Raw genomic sequence first — 14154 nt, forward strand, 5'->3', positions numbered from 1 at the left:
AATATCTATACTTTTTATACTTGATATTGTGTACTCAGACCCAAATTTGAGAACCCCACTGTCGCCATGTTTATAAACAGACATTTATTCCCGCTACCTGCTGCATCTCGCAACCCCTGTCGTTGTGCGCTCGATTACAAATGGCTGGGCCACTGCCTCGGCGCTCAGGTAGACCATCGACGCTCTGGCTCGGCGCTTAGCTTAGAAGTCTGAACCTCCCTGTATCGGCGTTCTGTTGTATGAACTGAAGCCGCCGCCTTGGCTCCTCTTCCGGGTTTGCCAAGATGTCTGCGCCCTGTGTTCATGTGTGTCGCTGGCTGAATAAGACGTTTGTGGTGTGATGACAGTGACACATGTGAGGGTTTGTAATAATTTGTGTGTTATTATGGGCGATATTCCTATGACACTGCTCGTTGGTCTTCCCCCGTAACACTGGAAGCTGAGCTATGTGGGGCTGTTTGCAGGGTTCTCTGTGTGATTTTGCAATAGCATGGCTGCTTTTGTCCCGCAGCAGCGCCACCCTTGTCCATAAGGCTGTGTGGAGAATTGCAACTCAGCTCCATTCAAGTGGATTGAGCTCTTCTGCAATACCAGACACAGCCTGTGGTCAAGAGTGGCACCAACCTCATAAAACCCTTTTAAAGGCCAGGCCCTTATGTTGCAGCAGCTGCATGTGGCTGAACCAATCCCCACAGGATTTGGATGGGGCTTTTAAATAGAGTGGCCATGCAATTGTGTTGGAAAGGCATGATCTAGAAGGGGACGTGACTGTGTCGTATTGTGACGGTCACACGAAATACAACATTGTTGCACTTTTGGTTGCAGGTCACGAGTTGCAAGCGTCTGTCATCATAGATCACAATACAAGTTGCGTGTGTTGGCTGAGTGGGGTCCATTTGGCTTAAATGAGGACCCGTCCCCTCTCCTGACAGGTCTGCTTTAGTAACTGCTTGCATCCCCCATGTAATAAAAATTCTGGAGCATCTATTCTTAGAACTCTGTGTTGTGCTGTTCCTCTACTATTCCTTTTAGAACGTATGAATGAATTGCTAGCATTTTGCAGTGAAGGTCCAGATGGGTGTTACCAGTTGGAGGTGTGTCCCTGTACAATGACAATATCCAATCAGTGCTGCCAGTGTCGGGGACACACCGTGAACTGGTTTCACCCTCCTGAAGCTTCACTGTAATCTACTAGTAAAATAATGATAACTTCTTTTTAGGAATAATGAAGGAACGGTATGACACAGTGTCAGAAGAATATATAATCCAGACTATTACATGGGGAATGAAAGTAGTTACTAAAGCAGACATGTCAGGAGAGGGGACATGGACAGGGGTTGTCGTGGCTGTAGGGGCAGGGTGGTCTGGCGGGTTATTTGGTCAGGTCTGTATGGTTTCTGTCACAGTATGTACAGTGCAGCACTAACCTACATTGTGTTTAATTCTAGACCCAGCATGGACTTTCTGTGGCTTTTCATCCTCTATGTGTTTTTCCTCGTTCTTTGTGTTTCTGTCTTCTGCCTCTTGTCTGGAAGATCCAGCAGCGGTTTGGACAGTGCCCTCCAGAGAGCAGAGCGGGTGAGTTGGCCCTTCTTCGTGGTCATAAGGCAGTAGCTCAAGACGATTCATCCCGATCCAGTACTTTTGCAGGATTTATAAAGGATTCCTAAATATTAAAGGAGTTGTTATATAAAATATTAAAGTAAACACTGTTTGTGGTCCTGCCATGCCTGCGCAGCTGCCCCATTCCTTGCCACTTACGGTTCCCGCAGTGGGTTGGTCCTGTGATCGCTGCTGTTCAAGCAGATGTGACCTCTGAGGCCTGTAATGGGCAGAAGCGGTTATGGGACCAAGCTAGTTTCTGGCCCTGCGGGAACTAGCGGCATTGTGGGCACGGCAGGACCGCACACAGGTGTTTTTTATTTTTTAATGGGGCATGCGTTAGGTGCATTGGGATTGTCGGCTCCTAGGCTGGAAAACCCCTTTGAGAACGCAAAAACTGTTTTATTATATCGGTCGAGCATGCATGTGTACTCAATGGGGAGAGGGAATAAGCTGCTGCTAGACACTTTTGGCAGCGATGATCAGACATGTTGAAATCCAACTGTCGGATCCTTATCGCCCCCGATATCTGCTGTTGGGGGGGGGGGGCGCATACACATTAGATGGTCGGCCAGTCACACCAACTTCACCTGACGTTAATATAATCTGCATGCCCAGCTGAACTCGTGTTCTGTGATATGATCACTTGACATTACAGGCCCAAAGCGCGAGGCTGCACTACTGAGGGATTCCAACCTGTACCATTCAGATTTTACTCGGGTGCTAAGTTGTCTTGGAGACCTTGTGTGTATCCAAATCACCATCTACAGTGGATATAAAAAGTCTACACACCCCTGTTAAAATGTCAGGTTTCTGTGATGTAAAAAAATGACAAAGATAAATCATTTCAGAACTTTTTACACCTTTAAAGGGCTTCTGTCACCCCACTAAAGTCATATATATTTTTTTGGGCTACTTAAATTCCTTATACTGCGATATATCAATATATAATGTTCTTACTCCTTTCCGTTCAACAGTTTCTTAAAAAAAACGGACTTTTATAATATGTAAATTACCTGTCTTCAGTCGGCGCAGGCGCACTGAAAGGAGGACGCTCGCTCGGCCGCTCCATCCTCCATGCACCTGCGCCGATGATGTCACGTCACATCTACACCCAGCGCAGGCGAACTGAGGAAGGAGCGGCCGAGCGAGCGCCCTCCTCTCAGTGCGCCTGCGCCGACTGAAGACCGGTACGGCGCAGGCGCCAGATTTTGAACGCAGACAGGGCTAGCCAGAGGACGAGCGCATTCGCTGGCCCTGTCAATCAACATGAGGAGGGGGCGTCTTTATGAAAGGAGCATGCGGCGGCTACCAGCAAGTAACCGCCCTACTTGATGGTAGAGAGGTAATTTACATATTATAAAAGTCCGTTTTTTGAAGAAACTGCTGAACGACAATGAGTAAGAGCATTATATATTGATATATCGCAGTATAAGGAATTTAAGTAGCCAAAAAAAAATATATGACTTTAGTGGGGTGACAGAAGCCCTTTAATGTGACCTATAAACTGTACAACTCAATTGAAAAACAAACTGAAATCTTTTTAGGTAGAGGGAAGAGAAAAATATAAAAATAAAATATGGTTGCATAAGTGTGCACACCCTTAAACTAATACTTTGTTGAAGCACCTTTTGATTTTATTACAGCGCTGGGTAGGAGTCTATCAGCATGGCACATTTTGACTTGACAAGATTTGCCCACTCTTCTTTGCAAAAACACTCCAAATCTGGCAGATTGCGAGGGCATCTCCTGGGCACAGCCCTCTTCAGATCACCCCACAGATTGTCAATCGGATTCAGGTCTGGGCTCTGGCTGGGCCATTCCAAAACTTTCATCTTCTTCTGGTGAAGCCATTCCTTGGTTGATTTGGATGTATGCTTTGGGTCGTTGTCATGCTGAAAGATGAAGTTCCTCTTCATGTTCAGCTTTCTAGCAGAAGCCGGAAGGTTTTGTGCCAATATTGACTGGTATTTGGAACTGTTCATAATTCCCTTTAGCTTAACTAAGGCCCCAGTTCCAGCTGAAGAAGAACAGCCCCTTGGCATGATGCTGCCACCGCCATGCTTCACTGTGGGGATGGGGTTCTTTTGGTGATGTGCAGCGTTGTTTTTGCGCCAAACATATCTTTTGGAATTATGGCCAAAAAGCTCAACCTTGGTTTCATCAGACCAGAACACCTTTTCACACAGCTTTTGGGAGACTTCAGATGTGTTTTTGCACAATGTAGCCTGGCTTGGATGTTTTTCATCGTATGAAAAGGCTTTCGTCTTGCCGCTCTACCCCATAGCCCAGACATATGAAGAATACGGGAGATTGTTGGCACATGGACCACACAGCCAGGACTTGCCAGATATTCCTGCAGCTCCTTTAATGTTGCTGTAGGCCTCTTGGTCGCCTCCCAGACCAGTTTTCTTCTCATCTTTTCATCAATTTCCAGTTCTTGGTGATGTCACTGTTGTGCCATATTTTCTCCACTTGATGATGACAGTCTCCACTGTGTTCCATGGTAGATCTAATGCCTTGGAAATTCTTTTGTCCCCTTCTCCTGACTGATACCTTCTAACAATGAGATCCCTCTGAAGCTTTGGAAGCTCTCTGTGGACCATGGCTTCTGGAGGCGACTAAGAAAATTTCAGGAAAGACCAACTAGAGCAGCGGAGCTTTAATCAGAGGCACTTTACACGATGGCCGGTGTATGCTGACTCCTATTTAACAGGATTATGAATGTGATTGCTTAATTCTGAACACAGCGACATCCCCAGTTATAAGAGGGTGTGCACACTTATGCAACCACATTATTTTAGTTTTATATTTTTTCTTCCCTCCACCTAAAAGATTTCAGTTTGTTTTTCAATTGAGTTGTACAGTTTATAGGTCACATTAAAGGTGGAAAAAGTTCTGAAATGATTTATCTTTGTCTCATTTTTTTACATCACAGAAACCTGACATTTTAACAGGGGTGTGTAGACTTTTTATATCCACTGTACATCAATATCTACATCCTACCGGTAGATGGAGACATCAGTGTATTTGGTGATTTGGATCCCCTCAAGTTCTCCAACACCTATAACCAATGTGCATTAAAACGTTCTCCAACTTTCTTAGAAGTTTCAGTTTTCTTTCATTGACAAGATCTCTGCTTACTGTCAGTATAGGAATATATTCATTATTGACATCCAGCAGCTGAAAACTGGTGAAGATCTGTTACATTTTCATTCAATGTAACAATCGCCTGTATCAGTCTGGATTCCAGGAGTCTCTATCTTTCTAAAACCTTTTATTGTATGTGTTTGAGGTTGGTGTCCCTTAAATTATAACAGAGATTCCTGTTCTTCCCTTTCTATACATTCGGCTGAAGTGGTTTATTTTGCAGGTCATTTCCCTTGTGTCCCCGACATGGCTTCAGAGATGCATCAGCAGCTGCTTCCACACCAGGTGAGTAACATATTCCTCCCTAGAACACACCTATATTGTATATAATACTTTAAAGGGGTTCTCCAGGATTCAAGAAAATGAAAATACTTAAATATTACTTTATTATAAATATATTCCCAAATATCTTTCATTAGTTTCAAAGGCTTGTTTTGTCTGGGGAGCAATCATTAGGAGAAATAAAATGGCCGCCGTCCCATCAGTTCACACAAAACCTGTCCTAATCACACAGGAGGACATGTCTCCTCTCTGCTCTACTTGTGAGGGATTATGATCCTGAATACAGATGATAAGATCTTCAGCTAAATCTCTAGGAATGGAGTTCATGAGGAGACACGAAGTACAGAGAGGACAGACTGCGGTAATGGAGACTGCATACAAGAGCTGCTGCTCATTACCCCCACCCTCCTCTCTGTACTTCATGTCTCCTCATGACCTCCATTCCTACAGAGATTCCTTTTATCAGCTGTATTCAGGATCATAATCCTGGACGAGTAGAGAGGAGGATGAGGCAGCTCTATACCTCAGTGAAGTAACTTGTCCTCCTGTGTGATTAGGACAGGTTTTGTGTGAACTAATAGGATGGCGGCCATTTTTAATTTCTACTAATGATTGCTCCCCAGACAAATAAGCCACTATAGGTCATGAAAGGTATTTGGGAACATATTTATAATAAAGTAATATTTTAAGTATTTTCATTTTTTTAATTCCTTGAGAACTCCTTTAAGAAATCGTTCACTTTTGCACAATTGTCAGATCCTCTTTAAAGGGGTTGTGCAGGGTTTTTTGTACGTTTTTAAAGGACCCTCCCTCCACGCCAGATCTGTGTGAGTCAAGCATACTTACCAGTTCCCTGATGCTCGGTTCCAGCTCCTATAGTCCACCTCTGTCTTCACCAGTAAGCCCTCGCATGTAAAATTCCGGCGCTGACCGCTGCGGTCGGTCATTGGCTGCAGCAGTGCACGTAACCCCTATCTGCACTGGAGTGAGGATTGGATCATAGAAAAGGGAGAAGTGGGCTGAGAAAGCCAGAACCGAGTGGTGAGTAGCAGGTACGCATGCTTGATTCCACAGGTCTGGAGGGGAGGAGTGAGTATTTAAAAAGTCTGCTGCAAATTTTGGCACAAAGTGCCTGAATTATGTGTACGTTTTAGCTGTAAAATAGAAATAGCTGCAGATTTCATCCTCTGCGTTGCAAAGGGTGAAATTCATGGTGGAGGTCCGGAGCATAAATCGGTATGCTGCAGATATCAAATCCACACCACTGGTCAATTTGCGCTGGATTTTTGCGGAGCGTGTGAATGAGACGCCTTAAAACCTCATCCACTTTGCTGATACTGTACAACACTGCGGATTTGTTGCACGAAAATCCATGGCGTGTACCCTAAAGTCGGTTTCCAGATTTAGAAAAAACAAACAAAACATAGCTGATTAGTTTCAAAACCGGTGCCACACCAGTCCACAGGTTGCGTGTGGTATTGCAGGTCAGCTTTAACAGCAGTTCAGCTGAAATATAAGCCACAACCCCATAGAGAGGTACAGGTCTGTTTCTGGAAGAAAGCAGCCAGGTTTTTATTATTCTGGACAACCCCCTTTAATACACCCACCCGCGTGTGTGAGGCCTGGCGGTCATGTTCATATGTTCTTGCGATTTCATCCTCGTGAAGTCCATGAGCTCCTGCGGCACCATAACTGCGGCCATGTTGTGATTCGTCATTCATTTCTTCTCTGGTTTTAGGAGCGGGGCTTTTGTGTTCCTGCACCTGATCCTGGATATGCTGGTGTTTGCGGAGTACAACTGGGAGGTTCTCGACTACAGTCTAGAGCTGGAGCTGAACTGGATGTTGGTTTTCCTGCCGTATGTTCTGATAACGGGGAATCTGTACTACTTCTACAAGTGCTGCACCACAGACCCAGGTACTCGCTGCAGTCACTTACACACATACCCTTTAAAGGGGCCCTCCTCTGGACCCCCGGGATTAACCTAAACTGAATACATTGGACCAAGCGGCATGTAAACTTTAATTCTCTTGGAGAAAAGTGGAATTCAAATTCTTAGGATCTTAAGATTCCGTTTTTTTTTGTTTTTTTCTCTAGGAAGAGTCACCGCACAGAATGAGTCACTTTGTATTGGGGTCTATAAGTATGATGAGATTATGTTTCACCACAGCAATAAGTGTCCGACCTGTGACCTGATGAAACCGGCACGATCAAAGCATTGCGGTGAGAAGTTAGAATTTACAAATCGCAAACCTGAGGAATTTATATCGGGGTTGTTTGAGAGTAAAAGAAAAATCTTCCAAAACCGGTGCCTCAGCTGTTCATGGGTTACGCCTGGTATTGCAGCTCTGCTCCAATGACGTAGATGTGCTGAGCTACAATATAAGAAACAACCGGTGCACAGACAGGCGTGGTGCCAATTTTGGAAGAAAGCGGCCATGTTTTTTCTAATCCTGGACAATCCCTTTTAATACCTAACCATTAGGCCACATGTACACTGGCGTTGCTCGGCCGGGCCCGTATTGCGGCTGGAAAACAAAGGGTCCACAATATACGGGCACCGGCCGTGTGCACACTGCATCATGGATGCGGACCCATTCACGGAGTGCGTCCGTGGGGTTTCTCTCCGTACTGCAAAAAAATTTTTACTTCTTCTATTTTCTTGCGGTGCGGACGGATCAAGGTAAATGGGTCTGGATCCGTCTGCGGGGGCCGAGCAACGGCCGTGTGCATGTGGTCTTAGGCCTGGGGCTACACTGCAAAATGTCGTGCAACAAAAAAAATATGAGCGACTTGTCTCCTATTTGCTGTCTCACGGCTATTTTAGAAAAAAACACAGCCAAGGTGCAGCCGAGTTGTGTGTCCCATGCGACTTGCATTCAAGTCAGGCAGGTAAAATCATAAAAGGGTGTGCAAACTGCGACACTAAATCCAAGTCTAGATTGTAGGTGACAGTAGTAGTATGTCGCATTTCGACACTATAGACCAGGCATCCTCAAACTGCGGCCCTCCAGCTGATGTAAAACTACAACTCTCACAATGCCCTGCTGTGGGCTGATACCTGTAGGCTGTTCGGGCATGCTGGGAGTTGTAGTTTTGCAACAGCTGGAGAGCCGCAGTTTGAGGATGCCTGCTATAGACAGTCATTATGTCTAATGTCACTGTGTAGCCCCAGTCTTGGTTAACAGGCAGATGACCATATGTATTTTTTGGTCAAGAAAGCGCGGGTTCGCAAAATACGGGTGACGTCCGTGTGCCATTTCTTGCATATCCATTGTATTCAGTAGGTCTGTGGACCGCATTTAGCAGACCAGAATTGCACATGTTCTATAATCTGCATAATGCACATCTGTATGTCCGTTCTGCAAATTATAGAACATGGCGTATTCTGGTCTGCAAAATGTGGTCCAAGACCCATTAAAGTCAATGGGTCCATGAAAAAAATGCGGATGGCATTAATCAGCTGATCACCACCAGTCCAGTCCCCCTGGTGATCAGCTCTTAAACTGCAGCAGCCACTATTGGTGAGATGTAGTATTACATGTGGTCATTGAAATAAGCTAGTAGACTGTTCGGGTACGCTGGAGTGAGAACTGCCCTTCGTTAGCTGTCCACCGCTCTATCCCGCAGGGTTGGGGGTTCCAAGAGGCAGAACATTTCCCTTTATTTAGGATCCACTCGTGAATTCGGCTGCAAAAATACTTATATAGGTAAAGTACAAGCACCCTAGCTTTCTTTAGGCGCATTAAAATTTGCTTTGATCCATCTTATGCAGACTATAGCCAAAAGCTTGAGGCTACAGGTGTGTCACTACCTCCGTGCGCTTTTCCTTGCAGGTGTCTGTGGCAGCTGTATCCAGCGGTTTGACCATCACTGTGTTTGGGTGAATAACTGCATTGGAGCCCTGAATATCAGATACTTCTTACTATACCTGCTGAGCCTGACTCTCACAGCCATCTCCTTAGCTGCTGTGATGACAGCCTTCCTCCTGCAGGTGGTGCTGCTCTCCCATATAATGACTGCAGCCTACGTGGACAGCGAGGGACACAAAGAGATTGCGAGCTTAGCTTACGTTATACAGGTAGGTATGAGACATGGTCAAAATAGCAGGGAGGTTAAAGGCTATTGCCACCTTTCACCAGTTGTATAGCATTGTGTGTATCTGGGGTTAAAAATGATTTTGAAACGGGTTTCTAGTAGAACATCTTGGATAATGTGGCTTCTGCAGCCTGCATGCATTTTATTACATAGCAGGCTGCAGAACGCCGCTCACTGTGAAATCCATCAATCCCTCTCCTGGCATTTTTTTTAATCGATTATTTTTTTTTTTGGGTTATTATTATTTTCATATACATAAATAGTACAAATATATGCCTTAGTAAATCAGAGGTATACACACCCGGTTCGGGTATCAGATAATGCACATATTAATAAAGAAATACAAGATAATTGTACATTTACGTACAGATGGAAACAAACCTTACCCCCCCCCCCCCCCGAACCGCACCTAACCTAATGCAGTGATTATACCTTTAACATTCTCTTATCTTACTGTACCCGTGGTTATAATAATACCAGTGTTTGTCCTCTTTGGTAACAATGTTTTACCCCCCTTTCCTCTGAACTCCTTATCTTAGAATGTTACTTCTCTCACTCATAAGCAAAAGGCGCCCAGACGGTAGCCCTGGCGCTGATGCCCACTGCCCCCAAATAGATTCAAATTTCTTAAAAGCATTTCTCTTGGTATATATTCCTCCCTCCATCTCTATTAGCGTGTTCATACGGGCAATAACCTCCACCTTGGTAGGCACTTCAGTACTGATCCAATGCAATCAGTTTTCTGGCATTATATAGTGATCTACCAGTAGCTACTCCCTCCACGGCTTCATCTTGTAGGAGGCCCAGGATGCAAAGTAAAGGACTAGCCTGGACTCTGATATTATATACTTCAAGGATGATGTCTAAGACATCCCGCCAAAAGGGGCCCAAAGCCGTACACTCCCAGAGCATATGTATCATATGTGCGTCCTGAGTACCACATTTAGGGCATTGAGAAGTGTCTCGCAGTCCCACCTTCTGAAGAAACATGGGCGTCCTACATACTCTATGGACCAAATAGAGCTGTGATAGTCTCTGAGGTTCGCAGAGTGATAACCTAGTCAGTTAAGGGTCCCACATCTGCACCCCATGCATCCTGATACAATGAGAGCAACGCTTTATAAAAAGTGGAGATGACCCCTTTAGTGTTCCCTCCCCTTCTATCTGTTCCGCTAGGAGAGAAGCTTTTATAGTGATGTCGGTGACCTTCCCCTGCACGGCCAGCGCAGGTGTTCTCAATATTAAACGCCTCCTTGAGACGATCAAAGCTCTTAAGGGTGCCATTGGTATAGGATTGCGATAACCACGTCACTCCTTTATCCCTCCACGTCCCGAAGCCTAATAATTTTTTAAGCTCAGGTAAACCATTATGATTCCATAGCGGGGTGAGCGCAGTGCAACCCGAGATATTTGTGATATCTTTCAATTTTTGCCAAACTTTACGGAATAAAAGAATACTCGGGAGACTGTCTGGTGGCCGGGTATCTGAGCTCAGCTCCAAAATATAACTTGGTGGCTTACCCCCCATTAAGTGTGAGACTAAAGTACCCACTGAATTAAAAGCACCGTCCTTCCCCCACGGTAGTGCGATTTTCTTCCTCTATATTCCCGTACCAAAGACCTGTCACCATTATAAGCGCGGGAGTGTTTGGTGACGCCTCCAAAAATGTCAATACATGTTTTAACACTTAACCCGAGTACGGCGGGGGAACATATGTCGCTACTTTTAGCACCGTCACCTGGAATATTGTACATTTCAAGCAGACCTATCTGCCATACTGATCTATATTGGAATCAGAGCAACTGAATGGAATCTGCTTGTGTATTAACACACTGACCCCCACAGCGTGACTGGAGTATACTCAGTGGTGAGCCTGGCCTATCCATGCTCTTATCATAACTGCCATGAACTCCTTGGTCAAGGGAGTCTCCGAAAGACAAACAATGGACTCCCATATTGTTGAATGGATTAGGCAGTGGCTGAGGGACAGACAACAGAGGGTTGTAGTCAATGGAGCATATTCAGACCATGGTCTTGTTACCAGTGGGGTACCTCAGGGATCTGTTCTGGGACCCATATTGTTTAATATCTTTATCGGCGAGATTGCAGAAGGCCTCGATGGTAAGGTGTGTCTTTTTGCTGATGACGCAAAGATTTTTGCTGATGTTCCTGGAGGGATACACCGAATGGAAAAGGATTTAGGAAAACTATTTGAATGGTCAAAAATCTGGCAACTAAAATGTAATGTTGATAAGTGCAAGATAATGCACCTGGGACGTAAAAACCCAAGAGCAGAATATACAATCAGTGATACAGTCCTAACCTCAGTATCTGAGGAAAGGGATTTAGGGGTCATTATTTCAGAAGACTTAAAGGTAGGCAGACCATGTCACAGAGCAGCAGGAAATGCTAGCAGAATGCTGGGGTGTATAGGGGGAGGCATTACTAGTAGACAGAGGGAGGCACTCATGCCGCTCTACAGAGCTCTAGTGAGACCTCATCTGGAGTATTGTGCGCAGTACTGGAGACCATATCTCCAGAAGGATATTGATACTTTGGAGAGAGTTCAGAGAAGAGCTACTAAACTAGTACATGGATTGCAGGATAAAACTTACCAGGAAAGATTAAAGGACCTTAACATGTATAGCTTGGAAGAAAGACGAGACAGAGGGGATATGACAGAAACTGCTAAATACATAAAGGGAATCAACAAGGTAAAAGAGGAGAGAATATTTAAAAGAAGAAAAACTGCTACAAGAGGACATCGTTTTAAATCAGAGGGGCAAAGGGTTAAAAGTAATATCAGGAAGTATTACTTTACTGAGAGTAGTGGATGCATGGAATATCCTTCCTGCAGAAGTGGTAGCTGCAAATACAGTGGAGGAGGTTAAGCATGCATGGGATAGGCATACGGCCATCCTTCATATAAGATAGGGCCAGGGGCTATCCATAGTATTCAGTATATTGGGCAGACTAGATGGGCCAAATGGTTCTTATCTGCCGACACATTCTATGTAACACGAACTCATAATCCTAATAACACGGGGATTAAAGCAGTGCGGTTTAAACAATACCCAGCGACCGCGGGCAACGCGAGCCGATCCTGCGATAAAACAACTGACCAATAAACAGGTAGATCCACGGTTCCATCTTCCAGCCTGTTGCTCTCCCAGACTGTTCTAGCATCTCGATCAGACATGCATCCCTGCCATAACCGTGTGATACACATAGACTTGTATGCTTCCCTATAAGGTGTAGAACCCTGAGATACAGGAAGCTAATTGTAGGGCCTCAGGTGTCCGTATCCCACTTCCCCTCCCTACAACCCCAAACTAGGGGTAGATGATCTGAAAAATACTTATCGTCCCATGACGACCATATCAAAGCTTAGCTGCTGCTGGGGCCCCCAGAGACCAACTGTTATCTGTTGGGGAGCCTGTCAGGAAGTGTTTAATTCCCCTCCAGCGCCACCACAGGGCAGATAAAGCATTACACCATTCCCATTATAATCAGTAGGCTTTCTATGTATTGCTGCCTCCTCCGGAGCAATAGATTTTGACCATTCAAATACAGACCTGAAAGCTGCTTGTGTGAATGAGGCCTCGTGCTTCTTGTATATGTGGCTACGGATTGACACCCTTTCTGCTTTCTCTTCAGCCTGACCGACATCTTTATTTTACTTCCCCAGCACTTGTTCCTGACTTTTCCAAGGATTGTCTTCACCCTGGGATTCCTGTTCCTCCTGATCCTGTTCTTAGGAGGGTACACCTGCTTCCTCTGGTATCTATCCATCACTAACCGGACCACCAATGAGTGGTTTAAAGCAAGGAGGATCCCGGGCTCTCCTACAGGGTTCTCAAGGGGGATTGTGGGTAACCTGAAAGAAATATTCCAACCTTACACCCTCTACAAGAAGGAGAGATGAGGGTTCTGGTTTGCACACCACGGACTGCAAGAAGAGGTTTCCCCACCTGTCTCCCATGACAAAGATGAGCTGGGTGGAACGGATTTATCACCTCAATCTTAATCTAGCAACAACTTTAAAAGGGGGTTTCCAGGTTCTTTATACCATGAAAAGCCAAAAGGTGAAGGTCTGACACCCTGCACCCTTTGGCCATGGGACGGAAGCACAGCGCCGTTCAAAGTGTAGTGGCCGTTCTGGGTTACTGCACCTTACCTCTGAGTGATCTGAATGGGAGATGCCCCAGTAACCCAGCGCGGCCACTACACTTTGACCGGCGCTGTGCTTCCTGTCCCATTGACCGTGCTAGTCCCAGGGCCAAAGGGTGCCGGGTGTCAGACCTTCACCAATGGAATATTAAAGGCAATGTGGCGTCAGAAAATGACCTATAGTTTAACTCAGGTTTTTAAGTTTAACATAGTTTTAAAGAATTTTTGATGATTTTTAATTGTCCATGACTATATCTAAACAAAAACCATAAAATCCTGCAGTTTTTCCACTGGACACTAATCCTAATGATAGGCGCCACTTCTTGGTCTATACAGATCACTTTACTGCAGTTATCTGCTTATCTGTAATAATATCGCTAGGCTTGAGTGAACTTGATTTGTTTATAGAAAATGCGCTCCTGACAGCGTTAAAATGTATTGGCTCTGCTGAGGCCTTGTTCTTCTCGCCACGAGTAACGCGAGACTTGCTTAGTCTCGTGCCTGTGACGTTACAGTTCGGCTCTGCTCATAAAATCGGGTTTGTGCCTCAGTTCGGTTTTGGATTTTGAAACCGTAATTTATGCGCAGAACCAAACTGTAGCGTGACGTCACAAGACTAAGCAAATCTCGCATTACTTGTGGTGAGAAGAACAAGGCCTCCGTGGAGCCAATACATTTTATTGCGGTACGTAGCGCCTATTGCAAACTAAGTTTTCAAATGAATCTTCTTTTGAATAGAGTAGTCCAAACCCGATTCACTTAAGCCTAGATATCACCTCTGTGTACAGATAAGACAGAATCCACTATTCACAATAGGTGATATTACAGCTTATCGATTCCCTCCCTGTACA

At 45.0% G+C, this 14154-nt stretch overlaps 1 protein-coding gene across 3 annotated transcripts; it reads left to right on the forward strand.

The window, feature by feature from the left end:
• Positions 1-272: 272 nt before the first annotated feature.
• Positions 273-13915, forward strand: ZDHHC4 (zinc finger DHHC-type palmitoyltransferase 4). Of its 3 annotated transcripts, none has more exons than XM_044303892.1 (7): positions 273-355; positions 1449-1578; positions 4976-5037; positions 6773-6951; positions 7132-7257; positions 8871-9115; positions 12791-13915. In XM_044303892.1, exons 2-7 carry the CDS (start codon positions 1456-1458, stop codon positions 12929-12931), a joined length of 876 nt encoding a protein of 291 aa, XP_044159827.1. In that variant the 5' UTR covers positions 273-355; positions 1449-1455; the 3' UTR covers positions 12932-13915. The 3 variants fall into 3 exon arrangements, with proteins under 3 accessions (XP_044159827.1, XP_044159825.1, XP_044159826.1); XM_044303890.1 differs by having other exon boundaries at positions 12822-13915; XM_044303891.1 differs by having other exon boundaries at positions 282-361; positions 12822-13915.
• The last annotated feature ends 239 nt before the right edge of the window (positions 13916-14154 follow it).

This window comes from Bufo gargarizans, chromosome 8, assembly GCF_014858855.1.
Source record: "Bufo gargarizans isolate SCDJY-AF-19 chromosome 8, ASM1485885v1, whole genome shotgun sequence".
Taxonomy (NCBI): domain Eukaryota; kingdom Metazoa; phylum Chordata; class Amphibia; order Anura; family Bufonidae; genus Bufo; species Bufo gargarizans.

What these genes read in the sequence shown, in the direction of transcription:
- ZDHHC4 (XM_044303890.1), top strand. Translation starts at nt 1,456, where the DNA reads ATGGACTTTCTGTGGCTTTTCATCCTCTATGTGTTTTTCCTCGTTCTT. An exon ending in AGCAGCTGCTTCCACACCAG is followed by an intron (nt 5,038 to 6,772) that starts GTGAGTAACATA and finishes CTCTGGTTTTAG; the next exon opens with GAGCGGGGCTTTTGTGTTCC. An exon ending in GGCACGATCAAAGCATTGCG is followed by an intron (nt 7,258 to 8,870) that starts GTGAGAAGTTAG and finishes TTTTCCTTGCAG; the next exon opens with GTGTCTGTGGCAGCTGTATC.